This window comes from Phacochoerus africanus, chromosome 1 (genome assembly GCF_016906955.1).
Source record: "Phacochoerus africanus isolate WHEZ1 chromosome 1, ROS_Pafr_v1, whole genome shotgun sequence".
NCBI lineage: Eukaryota > Metazoa > Chordata > Mammalia > Artiodactyla > Suidae > Phacochoerus > Phacochoerus africanus.
The window spans coordinates 242,694,964-242,722,496 of record NC_062544.1 but is presented as its reverse complement, the minus strand read 5'-3'; the positions used below and the strand labels follow the sequence as shown (position 1 = coordinate 242,722,496).

The following is a 27,533-nucleotide window of genomic DNA, read 5'->3' as shown; positions in this document are numbered from 1 at the left end:
ATAAAATACAAATAATTTAGCTGCCACAGCTGGAAATCTCTAACTGTAACACAGATTTCTGTAATTGCTCTAATTCTTGTGTGTTCTCTTGTTCTTTTTGCAGGCAGACCAGTAATGATCGTGGTGGAGTATATGGAGAATGGATCCCTAGACTCCTTTTTGCGGGTGAGGTGTCCTTTGCTGATGGCATTTAAATAAGCTATTCTACATTATAGATTTAAAACATCATAAATTAATTTTTACAAAATGTTATTAGTGGATTTTTCCATGAAGAATAGAAGCATTTTCTTTGAGGTGTGTTTCTCTGCTACTGTGATACATCAGAGTGTTACTAAGAGGGGAGTATATACACATGATAATATAATGGTTTCTCCTATAAATTCATTTGCCATATTAGTATGTACATATTTCAAATGATGTTATGAAGAGATGAAATGAAACTCAGTTGCTTCACAAAGCCATTCATTTTGCTTTGTCACTTTTAACTATTTCATATGATATTTTATGCATTATTTATAATTCTGAACCCTTTAAATTTATGTATATTTACCAATAATTACTCAAATTTAGATCAGAAAATTCATTCTATCAGATTTATCTGTCTTAAGTTCATTTGGCTGACTGTCAAGAAAACAAAAAGAGAAAGGATTGTTTTAGAACAAAAGTTTTTAAAGCACTGTTTTTTTTCTTTTTTTTCTATTTAATAATTTATTTTTTTTCCACTGTACAGCATGGGGTCCAAGTTACACTTACATGTATACATTTTTTTCCACCCTTTGTTCTGTTGCAATATAAGTATCTAGACATAGTTCTCAATGCTACTCAGCAGGATCTTATTGTAAATCCATTCCAAGTTGTATCCTATAACCCCAAGTTCCCAATCCCTCCCACTCCCTCCCTCTCCCCCCCAGGCAGCCACAAGTCTATTCTCCAAGTCCATGATTTTCTTTTCTGTGGAAATGTTCATTTGTGCTGGATATTAGATTCCAGTTATAAGTGATATCATATGGTATTTGTCTTTCTCTTTCTGACTCATTTCACTCAGTATGAGAGTCTCTAGTTCCATCCATGTTGCTGCAAAAGGCATTATTTTGTTCTTTTTTATGGCCGAGTAGCATTCCATTGTGTATATATACCACCTCTTCTGAATCCAGTCATCTGTTGATGGACATTTGGGTTGTTTCCATGTCTTGGCTATTGAGAATAGTGCTGCAATGAACATGAGGGTGCATGTGTCTTTTTCAAGGAAACTTTTGTCCAGATATATGCCCAAGAGTGAGATTGCTGGGTCATATAGAAGTTCTATGTATAGATTTCTAAGGTTCTCCATACTGTTCTCCATAGTGGCTGTACCAGTTTACATTCCCACCAACAGTGCAGGAGGGTTCCCTTTTCTCCACAGCCCCTCCAGCACTTGTTATTTGTGGACTTATTAATGATGGCCATTCTGACTGGTGTGAGGTGGTATCTCATGGTAGTTTCAATTTGCAATTTTCTTATAATCAGGAATGTTGAGCATTTTTTCATGTGCTTGTTGGCCATCTGTATATCTTCCTTGGAAAAATGTCTATTCAGGTCTTTCGCCCATTTTTCCATTGGGTAATTGGCTTTTTTGCTATTGAGTTGTATAAGTTGTTTATATATTCTAGAGGTTAAGCCCTTGTCCATTGCATCATTTGAAACTATTTTCTCCCATTCTGTAAGTTATCTTTTTGTTTTCTTTTTGGTTTCCTTTGCTGTGCAAAAGCTTGTCAGTTTGATTAGGTCCCATTGGTTTATTTTTGCTCTTATTTCTGTTGCTTTGGGAGACTGACCTGAGAAAATATTCATGAGGTTGATGTCAGAGAGTGTTTTGCCCATGTTCTCTTCTAGGAGTTTGATGGTTCCTTAACTTATATTTAAGTCTTTAAGCCATTTTGAGTTTATTTTTGTGCATGATGTGAGGGTGTGTTCTAATTTCATTGCTTTGCATGCAGCTGTCCAGGCTTCCCAGCAATACTTACTGAGTAGACTTTCTTTTTCCCATTTTATGTTCTTGTTCTCTCTCCCTTGTCAAAGATTAATTGACCATAGGTGTCAGGGTTTATTTCTGGATTCTGTATTGTTCCATTGGTCTGTCTGTCTGTTTTGATACCAATACCACACTGTTTTGATGCCTGCGACTTTGTAATATTGCTTGAGGTCTGGGAGAGTTGTGCCTCCTGCTTGGATTTTTTTTCTCAGGATTCCCTTGGCAATTCTGGGTCTTTTGTGGTTCCATATAAATTTTTGGATTGTTTGTAAAGTGGCTTATTCTTGAAAGTATGGTGTATACAAAAATCATTTGTTTCATATAGTGGTACAGCATAACATAACTGAGAAGGGACCATGAAATTTTATTTCAAAATGTATTTATAGTATCTTTAACATTTAAAAAGCCATTGTATGCTATAAAAATATTCACTGATAGTGAAAAACAAAAATATAAGAAATAATCTCTAGAGTAAATATTTCTCATCCCCAGTAGAGGTCATGTATTTTCATTTAACTATATTCTTTAACATATATTTCTCTCAGAGACATATCCAACTTTTTTACTTATTAAATGACTGGGCTTTTGCTATTTTAAATGCATTATATTGTTTTTCTTCTCCAGTTTTATGTACATAAACAATTTCTAGCATTCTTTCTTCACTTATTTTTTTTCCCAGTATTATTTGGACAAGTTCTATGTGTATATCTTACCTCTCTCTCTTGTTCTCATTTTCATTTATGTTTCTTAATTCCATGCTTCTTCTTCCAGCTGCTCTCAATATTAGTAGTGATGATATATTTACACTGTGGTTGGACTTGAGGTCTGGATTCAATGCCAGATGCTGAATTCAGCAAAAATCATCGAGTTATTATAGAGTAATACTCCTCACATAATGCATACATTCAACCAACTATGCTCTTTAAGGCAAAATGAAATTCATAGGTGCTTAGGGACATGAACTATTTGTTCTTTTCTGTAGCCATTCTCAGAATGTTATTTTATAGCTTGCAGCCATTTCTCCTGTAAATGTGCTAAATTACTTTAGGATAATTTATCAGGACCACCTATGGTACTTGAAATGCATATATATTTATGCTTTTCCATTATCTTTATCCAGAAACTCATTTTTATCAGATACATATCAAAATGACTTATTATCTAATGATGCTTGGGATAGGATTTTTTATCTACTATGCCCTAGAGCTGAATATAATGTTAAATAATGTAACATATATTCATTTAAATTGCTGCTGAAAATTGGATCAAATGACTGCCACAAGCAAATTAGAAGAGAAATGTTAGTTTCAAATATACTTTTTATCCTGCTGAATCATGAATTAACTAAAACATGTTGTAAAGAAAGGGAAATATGTTATAAATAAAATGTTTACTTATAAACATCCTACTACATGTTTATAAATGGTATATTTCATGACTTAAATTTTGAAAACTGATATTTTTCAGCTCTTATGCACCATGGAGGTAAGACACAATACAGTCTGAGAAAGAATACTCAAATTATAGTAACTGCCATTACTAATAGTATGGAGAATCTTAACATACATTATCTCAGTTCATCTTGGCTCTGCCACTTACTGGCTGTGTGATCTTATGACTTGAGCAAGTGACTAACTTTTCTATTCCTCTGCTTACTCATCTATAAAATGGAAGCATGAACAGTACCTACCTCATACAACTGTTGTAAAGATTAATAGAGTTGATTATCATAAAGCATATAGAATAATGCCTGACACATTATCAAAGGTAGAGCGAGGACTTAAACTCAAGTCTCTGAATCCAAAAGCCATGTTCTCATACCCTACAAATTCTATATTTTTATTAAATTACTTAATACTTACTTCTTATAAGTCCATGGCCACCCCCCATATGGAATTGTGTCCCCTCTCTACATAGAATTTCTATTAAAATAAAAATCACATGAGTTGGGTAAAAAAAACATAGGGCCACTACTCGCTTCATACTCTTCTTAAAGATTCTTCCTTTCTTGGTATCATATTTCTTTTACCCCATAAGCTCAAAGTGCTTTATAAACTTTATGTCAATAGCAAGCACTCAACTCCCCACAGCAAGCAGAAATAAAATATATAAATATAGATGTATATATATCCCACACATTCTCAAAAGCGAAATCATTTTTCAAGCTACTGCTTTAGAATTTGATAATCGCAGTTTCTGTGAGCACAGAGAGGAAGAAGTAGCTAAGTGCAGGGCATAGTAGGGGAGCCATCCATGGCTCATTAATAGCTTTCTGTGCTTACTGGAGGCAGAAAAGATTTCCCTTTGGTCTCCCACACTATTTGGAAATCACTTCAATTCACTCTTTTATATGAAGGAATAGTAGCAAACTAAGTACAAGATTATAATTCAGTACAAGTGGCAGTGGCTGGCTGGCTCTGATCTTGCACCGAATTCATAAACCTCCTGTTTGGATCCTTGCAGACATGGCTCCAGATATATATTAGCGGGGGGTGTGTAGTTAAGTAAGTACGTTTGTGTGTGTGTGCACGCACACACACATGTGCGCCCACAGGTACATGTGGAAAAGGGATGTGGATAGGTATGTAACTATGTGTGTACTTGAAGTATTAAAACAAAATGCATTCTGACTTAACAAGTGGAGCATCAGCCTGATTTCCCAGAAGTTGGTGTGTAGGTTTTCCTAATTTCTCCAAGGAAATGCACCAGTGTGAATTGAGTACAATTTTGACCATCATCCCTGTACAGCCTCTCTCCAACAATACATATGGATTTCATAAACACTTTTTGTGGCACTTACCTGACAACTATTTGTCCCTAAACCTTTGGACCTCCATTTTTATAGTAGTATCAACTATCAATCCAAATAAAAATAGTTAAAATAGTTATAAAATACTTTAAAATGTTGAAATATCATTTGTTAACCATGAAAATTATTCCTTTATTTTACAATATTTGTTGAATGTGAATTTGTTTATTATATCACAAAATTCAGTTATACAAAAATATAATACCACTGGTTTCAGTTCGAGATAGTATACTTGGTTCCTGCTACAGCCTCCTGCTGCCACCTCAAAACCTTGGACATAAGAGAAAAGATACATTATTTACAAAGCACAATCATATGAGCAAGCAAGAAAGAGGGTCATCCAGAAATAACAACAAGAAAAAAAGTGGAGAAATTAATATAGACAGAAAACAAATACAATCAGATTGAGTACAGAAGCCATAGCCAAAAACACTTAGGAAAGGATGATTGGGAGAAAGAAGCATGTGTGGAAGGCGGCACTACCAGATGAAATAAAGATACAGAGGAGGAAAAGTATGGGCTGACAGCTGGGAGAAGAAGATGAGTTTAATTCAGTTTGTGTTATCTTTGAGATGCCTGTGGAACATGCAGTGAAAGTCTCCAATTAGAAAGATAAATCTGAAGCACCACAGGAAAATGTTGGCTGAAGTTGAAGATCTTACATTCAGTAGCATAAAAGTGGTTATTAAAACCAAACCCTGGTTTTTCCCAGGAAGAAATTTTAGGAAAAGGAAAGGAGTTGAACAAGGTTGGAACTCTGCGGCGTACCTGAGAAAGTGGAATGGATGGCATCTCCGAAAATAACTAGGAATGAGAGATGAAAGAGGAGCGAGGAGGAGAGGAGGCCATGGCATGCCAAAACTAAGAGAATGGAGCTTTTCGGGCAGGAGCAAATAAGCAATCATATCAAGTGCAGCAAAGAAATTCTGGAAGACAGAGACTATGACATCTATATATCATCTATGACTAAGAACTAAGAGACTAGACATCTTTGGCATTTAAGAGGCCCTCAATAAGAGCACTTTTAACAGGTTAATCCCAGGCAGAAGCCAGACTATAGAGGGGAAAATGAGATTGAAATATAAATAGAATTGGTAGGTGGAGACAAGTTTTTAGGAGAAAATTTGGGAGATGGCAAGGCAAGAGATAAATCAGAATCTAGTAGAAAAGAAAAATCTGGGATATTTTTAAATATAGAAAATAATTAGACAATTTTACTCTGAAAGCTGGGAAATTAAAGAAAATAAAATGGTAAGGCAAAATATCTCAGGAGATAGGAAGGTACAAAATCAAGGATCCTGGTGGAGAACTAATTGAATAGCAGAAGCCTTCATATTTTCCAAGACTTTAAGGGCCTCTGTGTTGTGGATCTAGAGGGATTTATGAGGAACATGCAATAAATTGAAGGAAATGATACCTCATATTATTGTATTTCTATGCAAAGTAGGAGGAGAGTTTATGTGGGAGTTTGAGGACAAATCTTCATATAAGGTGAATGTTTATAATAGCTGCTAAAGTTAAAAAGAAAAATAGGAATTTCTATTGTGGCTTAGTAGGTTAAGGACCTGACATTGTTTCTCTGAGGATGCAGGTTCAATCCCTGGCCTTTCTCAGTGGGTTAAGAAGTCGGAATTACTGTAAGCTGTGGCATAGGCCTCAGATGTGGCTTGGATTCAATTCGATTCCTAGCCCAGGAACTTCCATATACTGCAGCTATGGCTATATATATATTAAAAAAAAAAAAAAAAAAAAAACGGACCATCAGAATTAGGTTCTACTCCAATGACACAGATTTTTCAGGCTCCTAGCAAGGGTATCCAGGTAAAAATCTTTACCAATGCTTTTAATGATACACAATGTAAGTGGCCAGGAAGATGACCTTCTGGACTGCTGACCCAATAATTTGCATTAGTTACATACACTCTTCCTCCACTTCTACCAGTCCCCATCTTTGGTACTGGAGAAAATAAAATGATTAACTACTCATGCTGACATCTAGATGATACTGGAGAACATGATTGTGTTTGGGCAGTGGTGTACATGCTTCTGTGATTTCCTGCAGGAACAGCTGACCGTGCCCCCACCCCCGCCAACAACCCTCTATAAGAATGGAGATAATAGAGGCTATTGTTTATAGAACAGGTACAACAGAAAAACAAGAGCACTGCAGGGGAATCGGGGATGGTAGTTCAGATAAGCAGCGAAGCCAGGTTAGACAAAGAAGTCAATAAAGAGGCTGTTAGGCTAGAAATACATAGAAATTTTATAGCTAGAAGACTTTATTAGGTAGAAGAGGAAGTATAATAGTATGTAAAGGTGAGAGAAAAAATGGAAAGAAAACTGTAGCCAGAAAGTAGGATATTGGCAGTGGTTTATTAGAGCTAGATCATACCATCTTGCAAAAGATAATGATTGAATAGTCAGGAGACTGATTGATAAACAGCCAGTTGCTTGATATTGGCCATGATGGGATTATTTACACCACAGAAATTGGCAAATGCTACAAAAAAGAGCTTGTTTGTTTTGTTTTTCTCCAGAGAGTCAGTTTACCAACATACTAGATTAGTATTTAAGATTTCTGAAGTGTCATTTTCAGAGATGACAACTTCCAGGTGTGTCTAGGAGTCAGTGACTAAAGTAAAAATGAAGATGATTATCTTTAATTAACTAATGTAGCTAACAGTTATGTATGGTCTCTCTGAGTCAGGCATTATTCCAATTCCAGGCATTAACTCACCTAGTGCTTACAACTACATTATGAGGTGGGTGCTACTATTATCCCCTTTTACCAATGAGAAAACTGATGCAAAGCAAATTAGGTGACTGTCACAATGTTAAATCATTCATAATTCATTTATTTTTTGCACGAATTTGTGTTGACAAACTATAGCAGTCCAGGTACTATTCTGGAGCTTGGCACACAGAAGCAAACAAAGCAGAAATTTAAAAACCTAGTGGGAAGAGAAATAAATATTTCAGTAAAATATTGGTGTGTCACGTAGTGGAGAAAAATAAAACAGGAGAAGTGAAGGTGGGACAGAGATTGGGTTTCAGTATTGAGTGGACAAAGAACATCTTACTGAAAAGTGGCATGTGAGTAAAGATGGAAAGGTGAGAGAGCAAACCAGGTGGGTACCTAAAGGGAAAATAATCCAGAGAATTAAAACAGAAAGTGCCAAGGACTGAAAGGGAGCATTTTGTACCTGTAGAACAGCAAATTAAGCCTTTATGCTCAATGACTATATGCTTGTTTTTTCCTACGACGGTAGTGTTTCATGCCTGTTATCTCTTTATAATTATTAATAAAGATTCTTTTACTCTCCAGTAGGGGTGATAAAAAGTAATAGTCACCCTATCATTATAGCTATAATAGGGCCTGAAAGAGGAAGGATGGTACAAGCTGAAGTCAGAGAGTAGATGGAGGCAGAAAGGAGGTCAAATATTAGAGGGAAATGGTTCTCAACCTTGACCACACATTATAATCATTCAATTTAGAGAGCTTTTAACAATTCCAAGTTCCAGGCTGCACCCAGATATATTAAATCAGAATATCTTAATGTAAGACACATACATCAATATTTGTTGAAATTTCCCTCAATTTGTGTCCAATATGCAACCAAGTTGGAAAACCACTGAAGCAGAATCTTATAGGCCACTGAAATGACTTTGAGTTTTCTCTGGGTAAAACAGAAAGCCATTGTAGTGTGGAAGCACAGCGTAATTTGATTATGTTTTAAAAGGATTGCTCTGGTTGCTGTATTGGGATGAGATTATAGTGAGGTACTGATGGCTACAGAGAAATTAGGAAGCTTTTGCAGTTCAGGTAAGAATATGCTGGTGGCTTAGATTAGGATTGTTGCACTTGAGTTGATGGAAAATAGTGGGTTCTGTTATGTATTTTGAACACAGGGCCAATAGGATTTGCTGGGGGATTGAGTAAAGTATTTAAGTAAAAGAGACTGTCATCCACAAAATAAAGTGAAGAATAGGCAATAACCACTTCCTGTGGTAATTGTGACTTTATTGTATTAGCTAGCTAATAGACCTAAACCTCCTACATAATGTCTGGCACATATTAAGTTCTCCATTATATTATCTATTATTATTATAATATATTTCAGAAGATGTCACAAAGAGTTTTTAAGCTGTTTTTCTGTTATTTCTTGATCTACTTTTTCTAGTGGCTAAAAATAGTTTTAATTTTCACCATTTAAAAAAAATCTAGAGATTCCCTCATAAACATGAGTATTTAAATAATACATAAGGGTACATATCAGCATTTCAAAAACAACATGAGTCATCTGAAGATTTTCCTTGAGCAAATGCAAAGCAAATATTAATTTAAAAAATTAAAGGGATCTTTTAAATATTTATGTGCTCAAATTACAAATCTAGTAAAGATGGCATTTTACCTTATGCAAGTTATATATTAATAATGAGAGCTGTGTTTTATTAGCACACTTTTCTTGTAAATTGTGTTGTGTGGAGTTATATTTGTACGGGGTATAAGAGAGAAATTAATATCACTTCATTTTATATCCAACAGTGAAAAAAAAGTGAAATTACATTTATCCACCAATATCTGTTTTTAAACCATAAGAGTTACCGCTGAATTACATCCCTTTAATTATATTTTTTCAGGAGAAAATATTTGAAACTTCATGTCAATGAATGTTATTTATCATGACTGTGCCAGCTTCATGCCAAAGATTATTCTAAAAATAATGTGACAGTAAACATCCAAATATATGAAAGCATCGTGTACATGGAACCAAGCATATGGATGGCTGAACTTTCTATTCTTAAATTGGGAGTTAGAGCATCAATTTACAAAAGCCTAAATTGATCTCTTTAAACATTTCAGTACTGTAAATACGTTGTGTCATTTGTAGCATCTGGTACCATGAAACTGTATTTTATAAACTTCCTATCAATTTTCATTTTGCATACAGGACTTTATATTGAATTTTTTCATTGGTATGTAGTTCATAACTGTGGTGATATGAGAGAAGTTCCATGCATTTTCCTGAACTCTCTATGGTCATTCCTAACCTCTCATTTGGACCATGCAGGAGATTTTGGATTTATAGAACTAAAGTTTGGACTCAAAACTTAAGGTTCTCAACCATGCCTGCAAGTCAGAATCCCCATCCTAGTGAGGTTTTACAAAATACATATGTATACCCAAGCAAATATATTTTGCAAAAGCCTCCCAATAATTCTGATGCACTTTAGCGATGTTTCATCAAGACCTTGGCACGCTGTGACACCTTGCTCCAGAAGCCAAACAAAAAAATAACCATTTTTGGCTTCTCTTAAGTGCAGCATGTGGTAGTTATTGTAGATTATCTTTATATAAACCTAAGGAGAAAAAAATCAAATTCAGTAGAATATTTTCTTAAGTTAAAGCTATATTATATTCAAATTCACTTTAAGCTCTTAAAATTTTATTTAAAATCCAGCTGCCTTGTTTCACAAGTCCATATTTACTTTTCTTCCTAGATTTTTTTAGGTATATTAAAAATGACATTTTTAGTTTGCTTATGAAATGTCTGACTCCTCTCTTGGTGGCCACTCCCTTCTATAACTAAAAATATAACTCTGCCTAGCTTAAGTCCAAATCCAAGATTACTATGAAAGAATAAAGCCTTGAAGGATTTAATAAATATTCTACAGGAAATTATAAAAAGATCTGCTAGGGAGGCCACAAGAACCAAGACTTCAGTAAAAAGGAGATATTGACTCTTATTTTTTTCAATCGTTATTTTAAAACAAGAATGATCTGATCTTTTCAAATCTATAAATAACCACAGGCATTTTTTTTAAATTCAGGAACATTTTTAAAAGTCATAGCATGGTCAACTTTCTGATTTAGAAACATAAAAACTGAATTTTAACTTTAAACTTAACTTATAGAAGTAATTCTCCAAGGACTGTTTTCTGCAAAGTCACTTATAAATCAATTGTTGAGAACTCAGAATGCATTTTCCCATAAATATTTCTTTTAAACGTTCTTCTTATCTCCCTAGGCAGATCCATAAAAGCCTCTTTAATAAAAACTATAGCTAAAGGATGTAACATTCAATATGAATGGGGGCCAGTAGTTTCCTTTCAAAAAAAAAAAAAAGCTGCATTTTCTCCCCTCCACATGCTTGTATTGGGCTGAAAAAAAAAAATGTAAAGGCCATTTTTCTGTGAAATCCACCCCTTTCTTCATGTCCTCTTCCCAGGTTCCCAGATACTCAACTTTTATTGTTTTAAATTCAACATGGTAACAAGGCTTATTATCTCTGATCCTCAAACTAGGCGTTTTTCCACTTGGTAGAATTACTCCACCTTAATCTAAACTCCCATTCTTCACCCCACCCTAATCTAAGCCCCCATCCTCTCATTGTCACAGATCTTGGCTGGATTTAAACTTAGACCAATTCATACTAATATGTGATTCACAAATACAATTTTATTTCCTCTAGATGATTCTGCATTTTTTACCTGAAGTTGTAAACCCAAATAAATTTTTTCGTTTTACTCTATTCTGGTAATAATACTTAATGTGAGATCTACTCTCTTGAAAAAATTTTAAGTGTACAATATAGTATTGTTCACTATAGGAGCAATGTCGTACAGAAGATCCAAAGGCTAAATTCATCTTGTTTAACTAAAACTCTATGCCATTGATTAACTCTCTGTATCCCCCTCCCCCCAGCTCCTGGACACCACCATTCCACCCTTTGAATTTGTCACAAATAGAATTTTTAAATGGAATTTCAGGTAGCAAAGCAAAAATAAGTGAGAACACTCAGACAATATGGGTGAGGGTATTTTTGGACTAAGGGACAATTGGGAACACAGAGGTCAACTCCTCTCTGTTGTTGTGGCTTTTCAGAGATTCTCATCTTCTGTGCCTTAAGCAACCATTGTATTTCTTCAAACCTCCTGTTCTCTCAGAATATTCTCAAGCATACAGAAGTAGAGCAACAAGAGATTTACAAAATGTCCACTGTTTATATACCTCAGTCTTTTGTAAACCACTTAACAAAGTACATTTCCTGCATAGCCATTTTATAGCTCAAGTCAGCATGTTGGACGTAATAATTTTACAACTCTGCAGCTAATAGTTCTATTCTTGTCATTCTGCCCATTTTTAGTAAACCACAAAAGTCTTTTGACATACATATGAACAAAAATTTAATTACTTCATTTTAGAGCATAAACTGTCACCTGATAGTGTTTATTGCACCAGATTCATGAGGAATATTTGGACACTGATTTATTTATTGTAGGTAACCAAGACATTACATAGGAATTAAATTCTCTTCAAAGGTTTGTTTAACAATGGCATTTAATTTTTAATTCTACTCTGAAACAGCAGCTTATCATTTACTAGGTATAATATTATTTATCACTCATATTTAATGTTTTCAAGACACTGAGTCACTGCAGTAATTATTTACTCCCTCTATACAAAGGAGTACTGCACTTTTTTTTTTTAACAAGAATGTTTGAGAATGGTGATTTATATTGTGGTCCATAGACTTTTAATAGTTTGTAAGGCTATTCTTTTGGTAGATTCAATATTACTCTACTTCCCCAGTGAAGACCTAGAAAGAAATATAGTGGAAAGCTAACATTCAGTCCCCTTTTCTTCAATCTACAGCAAAAATATAAGAATCTGATGGTCATAATCAGAGTCAAACCAGATTCTTTCCCTCATAAGTGAGTGCTTGCAAGTATAGTCAATACTTTTCAGTTACTCATGCTTTTCTTATAAAAATCTCTTAATATTAAATCTTTCATGATAACTACTTTAAGAAAATATCCTACATGGACTAAAAGCTTGAAGCACTTTACTCCATTAAAAGGAAAATAAATAAATTCAACTCAGTTTAATTCAGCACATATCTGTTGAATATCTACTGAGTGCCAGGCATGGTGCTGGGTCCTGAGAACTCAGACAAACAAGACAAGGGGAACTTACTGTCTGAAATGAGATTATGTTAAAGTCAGTAGAAGATATATATATATAAAAAACACTTCAGCCAATGTTGGTAGAGACAGGATGCTTTGAGAGCAATAAAGAAACTTAGTCCAACTGTATTCCTCCACTTTTCTGACCAGTCCCCCACTTTTTCCAATCTATTGCAGGTCCTGCTGGCTATGCCTCTAAGATAGATCTCAAACTTGATTCAAGCCAACAGTTTCTCTATCCCTTGATATTCTAATAGCTTCCAAATTGATCTCTCCATTTCCATTCTCTATTCTCCAAAGTCAGAATGTATCACACCTCAACTAAAATTCTTCCCTAACTTTTCATTACTTTTAGAATAGATTTCAAACCCTTCACCATAGGTTACAAGACCCTGCCTGATTTTGCTTCCGCCTACCTCTCCAGTCTCCCTCTCACTTGTGCTCTCACTCACCAAGCTGCAGCCTCACTGGCTTTCCTTTCTCCAGCATGCCAAATTCGTCCCTGCCTTAGGCCCTTTGTACATGCTGGAAACTACTCACAGGCTCCATCATGTCTTTCTCTTTTATATCACTCTGTTCTGTTTATTTTATAGCTTCTCATTATTTATGTGTCTCATTTTTTTACCTGTTTATTTTCTGTCTCCCTGCCTTTAATTAAGTATAGGTACAGCTGGAGCAAGCACTTTTCTCTTTTGCTTCCCACTTTGACTTCAGTAATTATAGCCATGACTAGTCCATAGTAGATGTTGAATAAGTCTTCTTTGAAAGAATGAACTTGGGAATAGAGCAAGCACCTCCTAGAAGATAAGATAGTTATCATGAAAAACACAGGTGACAAAAGTCTAAAAGAGCATTCCTGAAGGAGGGAACCATATAAGCAAAGCACATTAGACATGAAATAATATGTTGTGGGAGTGAATTAAACACAAGAGATTTGAATCAGAATAGTATGTGACACTAAAGATAAAAGCAGATGTCATGCCTTTGTATTGAATGCTATATTCTGTCTTTGAAGGGTTTTAAGGAAATAACTGACAGGATGGTATTTGTGGTTTTTTTTTAAATTCAAATATATTTGTTAAGAAAAACACATTGTTGGACAATAATGTGGTAACTTCAGGACAGCATAGCACTCAAATCCTACATTTGAGCTAATCACAAAGCACTTGAACTCAACACAGGATGAATGGACACTGAGAGCTTAAAGTGTCTGTGGGGTACAACCCACAATGTAGGTTTTGAAAACCATCATTAAGAGCTCTCATTAATGTGTAGACAATGTGACATGCCAATGACCACTCTGATCTGGTGGATGTTGTGCTCCAGGGTCTGAGAGAAGGTCTTAGTCGAGCTGTACAGTTTTCAGAAGTAGCAGATATTATTATGTATTAAGTTTTCAGAAACCAACTTCCAATCAGGCTCACCCTCTCTGTCACTCAGAGGTTAAGCTCCATGTTTCTTAACAGTCAGAATGAGAAAGAAAAAAAAAAAGAAGACGAAGAAGCATGAAGACAAACTGAATTCTAGCTACTAAGCTCTGAGATGCAGTGTGTAAATATGCCACATTCACTCTTTTTCATTTGTATCTGCCTTACTGAGAAAAAAAACCATGTCATAAAAAAATTCATAGTTTCTTTTTGATTAATCTCTAGAAGGCAGCCCAAAGATATTAAATCTCAGCACTCTCACATTTTTCTCCTCCTCTCATAAACAATTCAATTCAATTTGAATTAATATTTATTGAGTGCTGACACAAGGCATGGCAGTATAGTGGATGCTGTGATAGAACTGTTGCATAAAAGGGAGAAAACCAGTGTCCAACCTTACAAAAAAAGAAAATAGTATTTTTTACACACGGCAATAGGAATAATGTAGCAATAGCAACCAGCGCACTACAAGATTGTATCAAAGTTATTTAATTCAGTCACATTTATTAACCATCGGCCATATTCAAGAAAACCAATATATCCTAAACCACATTTGAGGAGGCTTATGTTAACAAGGACTAGAAAAAAGAATATAGATTTTGTTTGAAGGAGAGTATTGCATCATTTTTAGAGAAATAGATTTTTGCCATACCTCATGTATGAATAAATGGGGCTATTCCTTTCAGCCAGAAATAGATAAATAGGTCATTTGTTGGTTTATCTGGAGTGGTCTTGTTTGTTTATTTGTTGTTGTTTTGGTTTAATGTTTTAAGAGCTCTTTTGTAATTTGCTTTATTAAGCTAAATTATGCTGCCTAAACTAGCCCAGGCTGGGTCATTATGGCAAACGTGGGGCCAACTACATTTCAGATAACTCCAATTAATAATATAAGCTCTGGAATTATACTGTCTGGCTTCAAATAATGACTTCACTATTTCACATGTTATGATAGCCCCAACAAAATACTTGCAAACTGAGTTCAAATTATATCAAAAGGGAAGTTTTTTGTGTGGCTCAGCAGTAACAAACCCAACTAGTGTCCATGAGGATGTGTGTTCAATCCCTGGCCTCACTCAGCGGGTCACGTATCTGGCATTGCTGTGAGCTGTGTTGTGGGTCCCAGATTTAGCTCAGATCCTGCATTGCTGTGACTGTGGCCTAGGCTGGCAGCTGTAGCTCTGACTCAACCTCAGCCTAAGAAACTTCATGTGCCACAGGTGCAGCCCTAAAAAAAAGAGAGTATATCAAAGGATTATACACATGCTGAAATTATTCCAAAGATGCAAGGATGACTCAAAACCCACAAATCAATTGATGTGATAGTACCACATTTTAAAAATGAAGGATAAAAATAATATGATCATCTCAATAGATGCAAAAAAAATCATTTGACAAAATTCTATAGCCATTTATGATTTTTAAAAAATCTAACCAAAGTGAATATAAAGGGAATGTTCCTAAAATAATAAAAGCCATATATGGTAAACCCACAGCTAACATCATACTCAAGTATAAAAAGCTGAAAGATTTTTCTCTAAGATCAGGAGCAAGACAAGGATACCCATTCTTGCTACCCTTATTCAACATAGTATTAGCACCCTAGACAGAGCAATTAAGCAAGAAAAAGAAATAAAAGGCATCCAAAATGGAAAGAAAGAAGAAAACTATCTCTACCTGAAGATAACATATTATATATGTACAACACCCTGAAGACTTCACCGAAAAAAATTTAAAACTAATAAATGCAGTACAGTTGCAGGCTGAAAAGTCAATATACAGAAATGAGTTGCATTTCTATACACTAACAATGAACTGTCAGAAAGAGAATTGAAGAAAACCCCTTTATGGTTTTATCAAAAGAGAAGAAAATATTTAGAAATAAATTTAACCAAGAAGGTGAAAGATCTATACACTGGAAATATATAACAGACCCCAATTATTTAATGCAGTCTTCAGAAAAAGAAACAAAGCTGGAGACATCACACTTCTGATTTCAAACTATTTTACAAAGCTATGTTTATCAAAATAGTATAATGTTGACATAGAAACAAACACATAGATCAGTGAAACAGAGCAGAGGGCCCAGAAATAAACCAATGCATGTATGGATTTCTCCCATGGAATGGGAGAAAACATTTGCAAACCACACATCCAGTAAGGGGTTAATACCCAAAATGTATAAGAAATTTATACAACTCAATAACATCAACAACAACAACAAATAATTCAATTTTTTTAATGGGCAAAATACCTAAATAGACATTTTTGCAAAGAAAACATACACATAGCCAACAAGTACATGAAAAGATGCTCAACATCACTAACCATGGGGGAAATACAAATCAAAATCACAATGAAATATTACCTCACATGTGTAAGGATGGATGTTATCAAAAAGACAAGAGTAAAAATGTTAGCACAGCTGTAGAGAAGAGGGAACACTTGTACAATGTTGATGGGAATGTACATTGGTACAACATTATGAAAAACCCTGTGGTGATTCCTCAAGAAATTGTAAATAGAACTACCATATAATCCAGCAATTCTACTTCTGGATATATATCCAAAGCAAAGTAAGCTATTATCTTCAAGAGATAACTGCTCCTATGTTCACTGCAGGATTATTCACAACAGCCAAAGTATGGAAACAACCTCTATTGATGGATGAATGTATTAAGAAAATGTGGGAAAATATATATACATACACATATAATGAAATACTATTCAGCCTTATGAAAAGAAGAAAATCCTGCCATTTGCCACAACATGAATGAAACTGAGGGACGTTATGCTAAGTGAAAAATGTCAGAGAACGAGAAATACTCCATAGTATCATTTATGTGAGAAATCAAAAAAAAAAAGTCGAACTCACAGAAACAGAAAATAGAGAAGTGGTTACCAGGGGTAAGAGGAATTGGGGAAATAGAAAAGGTTTGTAAAAGAGTACAGACTATCAGTTATATGATAATAAATTCTAAGGATCTAAGGTAAAACATGGTGACTTTAATTCAAAACTATATATTATATGATTTAAATTTGCTACGAAAGTAGAATTTAACGGTTATGTAAGTTATGTAAATGTGTAACCAAAAAAATCTTCCACAACAACCAGAAAGTGGAAGTAACTCAATGCCTATCAACTGATGAATGAATAAAAAAATAAATAAAATATTGTCATTAAAAATAGTAAAATACAGATACATTCTACAAATGAACCTTGAAAACATTGCACTAAGTGAAAGAAAGTCAAAAAATACCACATACTTGGGGAGTTCCTGTCATGGTTCAGCAGAAGCAAATCTGACTAGGAACCATGAGTTGCCCACTGGCCTTGCTCAGTGGGTTAAGGATCCGGCCTTGCCATGAGCTATAGTGTAGGTTGCAGACATGGCTCAAATCTGGCATTGCTGTAGCTGTGGTGTAGGGCAGCAGCTACAGCTCTGATTAAACCCCTAGCCTGGGAACTTCCATATGCCATGGGTGTGGCCCTAAAAAGGACAGAAATACAAAACAAACAAACAAACAAACAAACCACATATTGTGTGATTCCATTTATATTAAATAATTAAATAATAAATCTGTATAGATAGAAAGTTGATTAGTAGTTGCCTATGACTGATGAAGGAGCTGGGGGAGATAGGGGAGTGACTGCTAATGAATATAAGGTCTTGGGGGGAAATGATGAAAAAGTTCAAAAACTGATTATGTGACAATTACACAACTCTGTGAATGCACTAAAAATGATTACATTGTATACTTTAAAAGCATAAACTATATGGCATGTGAATTATATCTCAATAAAACTATTAAAAAACTTGGAACAAAATATTAGCAAATCAGAGTCAACATTGTATAAAGAAATTATACCTCACAACAAAGTGGGATTTACCTCATTATACTAGACTGATTTAACTTCTAAAATTCAAGTAGTGTTATCTATCAGATCAAATGACTAAAAAAAATGACATGATCATAGCAATAGATGAAGAAAAAGTATTTGACACAATCCAACACCAATTCATGATAAAACCCTCAGTAAAGAAAAGAATAGAGAAGAATGTCCTAAACTTAATTAATACTGTCTATAACAAAAGCCCTACAGCTAACATTGTACTTAATGGTGAAAAACTGAAGCTGTCCCATTAAGATGAGGAACAGGCAAGGATGTCTACTCTTACCACTACTTTTTAACATCATACTGGAAGTACTACCTAATGCATCAGGACAAGAGAGAGTGGGAGGAGTATACAGCTTTTATTTTTCAGATGACATGTTATCTATGTAGAAAATCTGAAAGAATTGACAAAAAACCTAGACTAATAAGCAATTATAATAAGGCTGTAGGATACAAGGCTAATAGATGAAAGTCATCTGCCTTCTTATATACCAGTAAGTAGCAAGTGGAATTTGAAATTAAAAACAGTAAGATTTATATTAGCACCTCCTCATATGAAATACTTAGGTATAAATCTAACAAAATATGTTTAAGATCTAAATGAGGAAAACTACGAAACTCTGATATGAAATCAAAGAACTAAATAAATGGAGAAATATTCCATGTTAATGGATAGAAAGACAATATTATTAAGATATAGTTCTCCCCAGCTTCAACTATAATTTCACTGAAATTCCAATCAAAATCCCAGTGTTATTTTGTGATATCAACAAAATATCAACAAACTGATTCTACAGTGTAGAGACAGAAGACCCAGAATAGCTGAAACAGTATTGAATAAAATCTAAGTTGGCGACTGATACAACTTGACCTCAAGACCTCTTATAAAGCTATAGTAATCCAGATAGTGTGGTATGAATGAAAGAATAGCCAAATGGATCAATAGAACTGAATAGAGAGGCTATGATAAACAGTCAGCTGGTCTCTGATAAAGGAGCTAGAGTAATACCATGAAGAAAAAAGTCTTTTCAACAAATGATGCTGGAACAATTGGACATCCACATACTTAAAAAAAAGAAGAAGAAGAATCTAGGTATAGAACCTTATACCCTGCACCAGAATTAACTCAAAATAAATCACAAATCTGAATGTAAAATGCAAAATCATTAAATTCCTAGATGATAACATAGGAGGAAACCTAGACAACATTGGATTTGGCAATGACTTTTTAATATAGCTCCCAAGATACAAGAAAGAAATAATTGGTACGTTTGGACTATATTAAAATGTAAAACTTTGACTCTGTAAAAGACAATGTCAAGAAAATAAGCAGCAGCAGAATGAGGAAAATATTTTCAAATGACATATCTGATGAAGGACTGTTATCTAAAATATACAAAAACTGTTAAAAATCAACAATCCAATTTTAAAATGGGCCAAACTACTAGGTATAAGTTATAAGGATATAATGTAGTACACAGGGAACATAGTCAATATTTATAACAACTTCATATGGAGAATTTTCTGACATATTAAAATGACAAAAACTACATGTATGTTTTTATTAAATAATAACTATTACTAAAATAAATGGGCTGTCGTGTGTGTTTTGTACATGATTTTCACTACAACTGGGAGTTAGATTGTACTCTCCTCTTTGTACCGATAAGGAAACAGAAGAACTCCTTTGTTGTCAGGTTGTCCATTAACATCTTCTACTTTACAGAAATTCTGTCCTACAAGAACTGTGATACCAAGCATCTTCGACTTACTAATATGTAGAAGATCCAACCATCTCTTTAAATGCAGTGTAATCCTTTCTAGACCAAGAGAATTTTTTGCTTTCAAATGAGGCTTTGAGATTCCTAATAGAGGAGAGGTGGGTAAGGAACAGAATAGGAAAGACTGATTTCATCTAATAATGCACTGTCTAAGAAGATGGATTGGAAACATACAGAGCTAATAACACCAAAGATTTCCTTTGCCAGGTTATCTTTTGTACATTAATTATAGAAAAGAGAGGGTTCTTAAATGGATACTCTTGCTGTAGAATGTTTATTTTAAGAGAGGGTTCTTTTCTTGCTCCACTCTTGAGTTGGGAGATATCAGAGAGTCATCATTGCATAGGAGACCATGTCACTGTGATTGGTCAAATCATCCCTGCGTTTCAGCTACTCTAGTTTTAAATCATTTTTCCATGAAAACTGCTTTAACTTTGCAAATTTTAATATACTCTTATGTATGGCTCTACCACACTGTATAAGGTATACAGCCCCTAGTCTCTTACTAGATATTAATTTGTGGTATCATTCATAAATAAATTTTACCTGATGTGCAAAACCATCTTTTATATTTCTCTGTAACTCGGTTAATGACAACAATCTTCAAATAACAAAGTAGAATAATATGCATTAGTTTTCAAATTTAAAATACTTTTATTTTCATTTTCTCTATTTGTAGTATTATACTATCTGTCTTATTGGTGCACATATTTGCATGAATGACAATGGATTTTTTTGCCTTTTTTTAAAAAACGATATTATTTTCACATAGAAAACAAACGTGATTACCATAGGGGAGGGTGCAGGGGCAAGGGACAAATTAGGGGTACGAAATTAACATATACAAGCTACTATATAAAAAAAGATAAGCAATAGGATATATTATATACCCATCATCTTTTAATAATCTATACTAAAATATAATTTGCAAAAATATCATTATTCTGTACAACTGAAACTAACACAATATTGTAAATCAATTATACTTCAGTTAAAAAAACATTTTTTCAATCAAAATGAGAGGCATAAGGCTTCAAGGAATTGAATACTGCATATCAGTGCTATGCTTGACTTGTTATTCATATTTCTTTTAATTTTCCCAATTAGGAGCTAAAATAGTCCTGTTTTCAGTCAGTTGCTGACACCTTTTCGTTAGCTTTATACAGTTGTCTCTGGGTGTCTGTGAGGGATTGGGTCCAGGACCAACCCCAGATACCAAAATAGGCAGATGTTCAAGTACTATAGTCAGCCTTATGTATCCATGGATTCTGCATCCTCTGATACAACTAATCCAGGAATGTAAACATAAGACTGTTTGGAACCTGCGACTGGCAGAATCTAGATGCAGAGAGCTGTCTGTGTATTTTTTGGAGAAAAAAAAATGTTAGGTGTAAATGGATCTGCACAGTTCAAACATTTTGTTCAAGAGTCAACTGTATAAGGAAAGAATGAGAAAATCTATTTTCTAGTTGTATGTTTTTTTAATTCTCTTGCAACTTTCCTAAACTTGTGCTAGTTTATGCAGGTTTTCTTTTTCTTTGAGTGGTCATTTTTCACTGTATTTCCCATGATCATAAAGCTTTTGCCCAGTCCTAGATTTTGCTGCCCTGTACAGCAGATTGGGCTCAATACTATGGAAAGTGAATTATTTTTTCTGGGTGGTCATTGCTACTACCTTATTTGACTTTAGTTCCCCTTTGTGAGATTTTTTGAAATCCTGTTTTCTGGAAGTTAATTTCATGGATTCTCTTCTAGGCTTTGTCCTCTTTCATCACTTCAAGCTAGATTTTCCTTTCCTCTAAATCTCAAACAAGCTCTTACCTTTTGTTAGGGATATAATAAGCAATCAGCAAACCTGATGCTTGCATTCATTCATTGGATGTAAAAATGAATTCAAGGATTTTAACATTCCACACATAACACCTACACAAACAAATAGATCAGCATGCAGGCAAACAGGCATGCAGGTACACACAGTACAATAAAATAAGTCAATGTAAATAACTGTGATTCTCTTTCAGAAACATGATGGCCACTTCACAGTCATTCAGTTGGTTGGTATGCTCCGAGGCATTGCATCAGGAATGAAGTATCTTTCTGATATGGGTTATGTTCACCGAGATCTAGCAGCTAGGAATATATTGGTCAACAGCAATTTAGTATGCAAAGTTTCTGATTTTGGTCTCTCCCGAGTGCTGGAAGATGATCCAGAAGCAGCTTATACAACAACTGTAAGTTAACGTCCTTTTCCAATATAATTTGTTTCCTGTGTATTGTTTTTGTTTATTGTTTTTAGAGTAATTTTGGTTTTGTTTTTCTAGTTTTCTGCCCTCATTTGTCATTTTCCTAATTTAATATCATTATCTAATTCAGAAGTATTTGTTTTATTTGAGTACCTGGTTTAAAAAAGAGAATTGATGTTTGACTGTTTTCTTTCTTCCACTGGGTAGGGACTTTAACATGCTTACAATCTGTGTCATTACTGTGCTCACAAAAAAAAAAAATTTGTCTTTGCCTGCGGTATTTTTGATGGTTCAATAATTATCTCCTTTAAATGGAGTTCTATATAGGCCAGTGTTGCAATGAATCAGTGATAGTGAAGAACCAGTGGTTAGAAAATAACAATTTTTTCTCACAGAAAATGTTACAGAATGATCCTATCATACTTAAAAATGAACAATATAGGTTGTTCTGGAGATATATAAATATAATCTCAACCATTTTATGAATGATACTTGAGGAAAATGTGAGCAGGAGTAGAAGGATAAAACTTTAGACCCAAACTATCATCTGTAAATTATATGATCTCAACTTAACTCATGAACCAATTCATTCCACTGATCTCTTTGGTTATTGTTTCAAGGAGTTCAGTCTCGAAGTCTCTTTTCAGCTGTCAAAAAGCATATAATTCGTAAAATTATATTATACTCTGTTATTTTTTAAACAAAACCTCTACCATAGATTTATTTCATAGTCACTTTCGATGAAAAATAAGTCAATAAAACTATTCAAGATATTTTTATTCTCTTTTTCTGATCTTACACATGATTTCAAAAGACAAATCCTTTATTTAGTTCACTTTTCATTCATTTTATATTATATTTTTGTGAAACCTCACTGTATTCAACTACACTAGAACGGATGCACATTTAATATTATAAATAGAACATGTTATGCCCTTATTATGTTTGCTTTGTAAAAATACTCTATGTTAACATATTGACAATATTTTCACTAATTTCTTCAATAATGAAATACAGTTCTAAGGAAAATAAATTAATATCTGAGTGTTATATATAAGCTAGCAGTATCTATTGATTGTTTAATTTGATCAAAAAGCTTCTTAAAAGTATGTCAAGTCTGGAGTTTGCATCATGGCTCAGTGGTTAACGAATCCGACTAGGAACCATGAGGTTGTGGGTTCGATCCCTGACCTTGCTCAGTGGGTTATGGATCCGGCGTTGCCGTGAGCTGTGGTGTAGGTTGCAGATGTGGCTCGGATCCGGCATTGCTGTGGCTGTGGCTGTGGCTGGAGGCTACAGCTCCAATTCGACCCCTAGCCTGGGAACCTCCATATGCTGTGGGAGCGGCCTAAGAAATGGCAAAAAGACAAAAAAAAAAAAAGTATGTCAAGTCTGAAGTAATTGTACATTTTAGGAAAAGCAGTATTTTCACCTTCATTTTCTCATTGGAAAATATCATAATTATTTTCTTTTTTTCAAGGTCTTTATTTTCTTTTCTTATTTTTATAAATGTATAGCTTAAAGCAACTTTTCAGGTTATGGAACAATGCATGTAAGATTTTCCTATTATGCATATTTATTTCCAACCTTGGAGAATGGTGTTTAAAACTATTATATAAATATTATAAAATATAGTGTTTACAAAATTTTCAACAATACAGCCTCAAAAAAAAAAAATAGAAAATAATGAACTATATAGGAAGTAACTACTAAACTCTTTGGCTATATGCCTATATAGATACATTTGAAATTTCATATTAGATAATATTTTAACGGCTTTTCTAAAATGAGAAACTCAAACTAAATTTAAGATACTAATAAAATTGATAGGGTAGCCCAAACCCTGAAGCATATATAGATTTTGTTGGGTCAGATTTGACATCCAGATTCTAGGTGTGTTCTTCAGTCTTGTATGATCATAGGAACTGAGAGGGACTAGAACAGTGCTCTTCTACTTTAGTTTAAATATAACTTCAGTATTAAATACCAAATTAGGTAACCAGATACTAATACTCCATAAATTGCCTCTTAAAAGTTGTAGGTTAGGTCTTAATTAAGAAATAAGACTCTGAATTTGAGGTATCAGTTAAATAGTAAGCAATGTAACCAAGTACTTTAAAAAAAAAATCTTATAAATACCTAATCTGCAGAGGATCCTGGGGTGCAAAATGTCATATATGATTACTTGACTTTATAATAACATGGACATTCAGTATTTAAAATAGAAGACCTCTAACATTTAAAGAGATTATCCTTTAACAAGGTAGATAAACTCATGCTTCCTTACTAGTCAGTCCATTAAATGTTGTCATAAAAGTCTGTGAAAGAAATATGGAAGTACCAAAATCATATGTCTAGAGGAAACATCACAAAAAAAAGATGCACTTTGAACCAAATATTAGAAGATTTCATAAGACAGACAGATGGGGAAGAAGTTCAGATAGAGGAAACAGAAAGAGAAATAGACATGGAAATTTGGGGATGTGAATGGGCATGTCAGTGTACATGTGGACAGTTTGGAATGTGGGCAAGAAGTGGTAGAGGGACCAGGTAATTGTGACGGTAGTTGGGTGGAACTTAAAAAAAATGGAAGGTTTTTCTGAAATAATTAGGAGACAGACATTAATTGATTTAAGTACAGGGATAATAAAATATATATGCATGTTTTAGAAAATACTATTGAAACAGTATGTAGGATGACTTGAAGGATAAGAGGATTGGTAGCAGGAAGACCAGTTAAGGCATTATTGCTAAAGACCAGAAAGGTCATATGGCTTTAATTAGGACAGCAGTTTTTAGAATGAAGAGGAAGGAAGAGAAAAATTGTTATGAATGTATAATTTACAAGACTCAGTGACTAGATATGAATTATGAAGAAGACAGATTTAAAGATGACACCAATATTCTTAGGTTGAGCAACTAGTTGAATGGAGATGTTTTATTAATCAAGACAGAGAATCCTTGTTAGAGATGGTTTGGCTGAGGCATTAAATTACAAAGCAAAATTATAACAAAAGGTCACAGGTACTTTTTCAAAATCATCAAGATAATGCTAGTTAAGCATTATCATCCTGCTGAAATTTTGTGTACAAACTTTAGGACTTTATGTAAGTATGCTTTCTTATATAAAGGAATGATACAGTTAGAAAAATGTATTTCCTAGTGAAGACATACCTCAATTCAAGCAAGTCCTATAAAATAAAATACAGAAAGAGTACGGTCATTTATATGAAAATGATTCTTTGCTTTATAAAAACATTAACATGAAAATAAATAGCGGGCTCTCAATACATTTTTAATAATGGTTCCATTTTTTATCTGTGTGTAACTTTTTTGGAACTTATCTTTTACCTCAAATGACTTTGAATCTTTCTCTTGATATTTAAGTAAAATTTCTATTTCCTCATTTTTTATAAATGTTTTTATAATCTGCATCACAAAGAGTTTGGAGGAAAGGGAGGCTTATGAGGGTTTTAAAAATAGGAAGACATCATAAAGGTTTTTTTGTAATCTTAAGAAAATAGTCCTTAGAACAGTATGCCACACTGAAACTATCTCTTCCAAATCAAAATAGGGGCAGAATAAACAGACATTTTCCATTAAGATAACTTGCCAATTTATAGAATGCATATCACAGCAAAGACCAAAAAGAACTGGTTAAAAGATAGGCTGGAAACCCCTGGCTCAGGCACTTCCACAAGCCATGGGCCAATATGACTCTAGTACTGACTTTTGTGTTGAACCAGTCAGCATGTGGTATTTGAGCAGAATGGCCATTGAAACTAGACTAGCCTGACCAGAAAAAGATGTGATGAAAGAGATCATTCTGCCAACAAGTGGTGAGACTTTAACACCCAATTTGGAAAGCCCGTACATGTGAATATGAGAATGGATTGTCTACACTGTAAAATACACTAAAGTAAATAAAATAATGGGATTTACAACTGATCTTAAGTAGAAATTCTAGTATTTCTCCTACAACTGAATAGTGTTTTTTAGTCCTGCTTCCTGTCTAAGACCATTCATTCAACATGTATTCAGCACAATTTATTATGGAGTTACCACATTTAAGGCCCTGGTCCATAGAGGCCCAGTTACCAAAAATAAAGGGATCTTGAGAACAGATGAATGGCTACACAGAGAAAGGGGCAAGACTAACCAAACAAGTAAAGCATAATAAAGCTAATAGATGTACAAGACACCAAAAGTGGGCAATGCAGCATGAAAGGCAACTACAGGAGTAGTAATTTTCCTGGTAAACCCTATACCAAAACACATCAAGCCTTTGGTGATGGCTAAGAAATGTGCACTATAGGCCAAAGAGAGAAGGGAAAAAATACACAAAAATAGGATCTAGACAAGGACTGAGAGGCCTTTCTTTTACATGCCAATGCTATGAAGAGCCTGCCAGGCACTTCATGAAGAGAGACTGGTGAATAATTATGAATCATATCTAATGATATATATACAATTAGTGGTATGTGGCTAACTTAATCTGCACAAAATTTACTGAGTTTGGATTGTTCTCATTTGATTAAATGGTCTTATATCTTGTTATAATTTAAGTGCTAAGAAATCTCTTCCTTTACTGAATCTGACACACACTCAACAAGACAATTGTTTTATATCCAGTTCCAGAAGAGGGATTCTCTCTCATTTGAATATTGCTAAGCAACCAACCTTAAATGTACATTGAAAATATTAAGCTTCTTTGCTCTCCATTATGGAAATGAGGGCCTATTTACCTAAAAAAGAACATTAAAAGATATATTATGGCTCACACCTGTTTTAAGAGATAAGTTTTATTTAAGATGCATATAATGGCAGCTACTGTTCAGAGGGGTTTTATTTAGTTATACTGAGTAACTTCATTTTTTATATCTTAAAGATCAAAAACAAAATTAAAGAGCCATTTTATTATAATATCTGATAAAATTCTAAAATCTTGATTCTAACTTTCAATTGTATTAATTGAGTGTTATCCATGACAAATTTTGCTTTTTTTTTTTTTGATAGCAGTATTTCCATATAAGTATTTTCCTGGTTGGAGCACAGTCTCATTATTAACAACACATAATCTGAAAAAAAAACAGTTCTGTTAACATTTTAATTCTATTTACTTTGTATTTGTAAGACCTCTCCAAGATCCACATCTTAACCTTTCCTATTCTACATAAGATTTGAGAAAAGTCAATATGTTCTATACCCAACAAGAAGATAATTAAAGCAAATATTAGAGCAGCATGAGGGGCATATATTTACATTTATATTCTACAGTTGGGGGGAGATCTAAGCAACCTTCCTCCTTTACCTAATTAAAGTGTTGCTAAGTTGGCTTGACTTTTTTATGTGAATTTTTAAATCTTCAGATATGTCCAGCTTTAAGAGTAAATATTCTT

General features: G+C 34.0%; 1 protein-coding gene across 1 annotated transcript in view; it reads left to right on the top strand.

The window, feature by feature from the left end:
* Window positions 1-27,533, top strand: part of LOC125111271 (ephrin type-A receptor 6) — a 656,452-nt gene that overhangs the window by 571,640 nt on the left and 57,279 nt on the right. Inside the window, exons 13-14 of the mRNA XM_047753191.1 lie at window positions 104-165; window positions 21,913-22,122. Coding sequence (XP_047609147.1) covers window positions 104-165; window positions 21,913-22,122 — 272 coding nt within the window. The remainder of the gene's footprint in view (window positions 1-103; window positions 166-21,912; window positions 22,123-27,533) is intronic.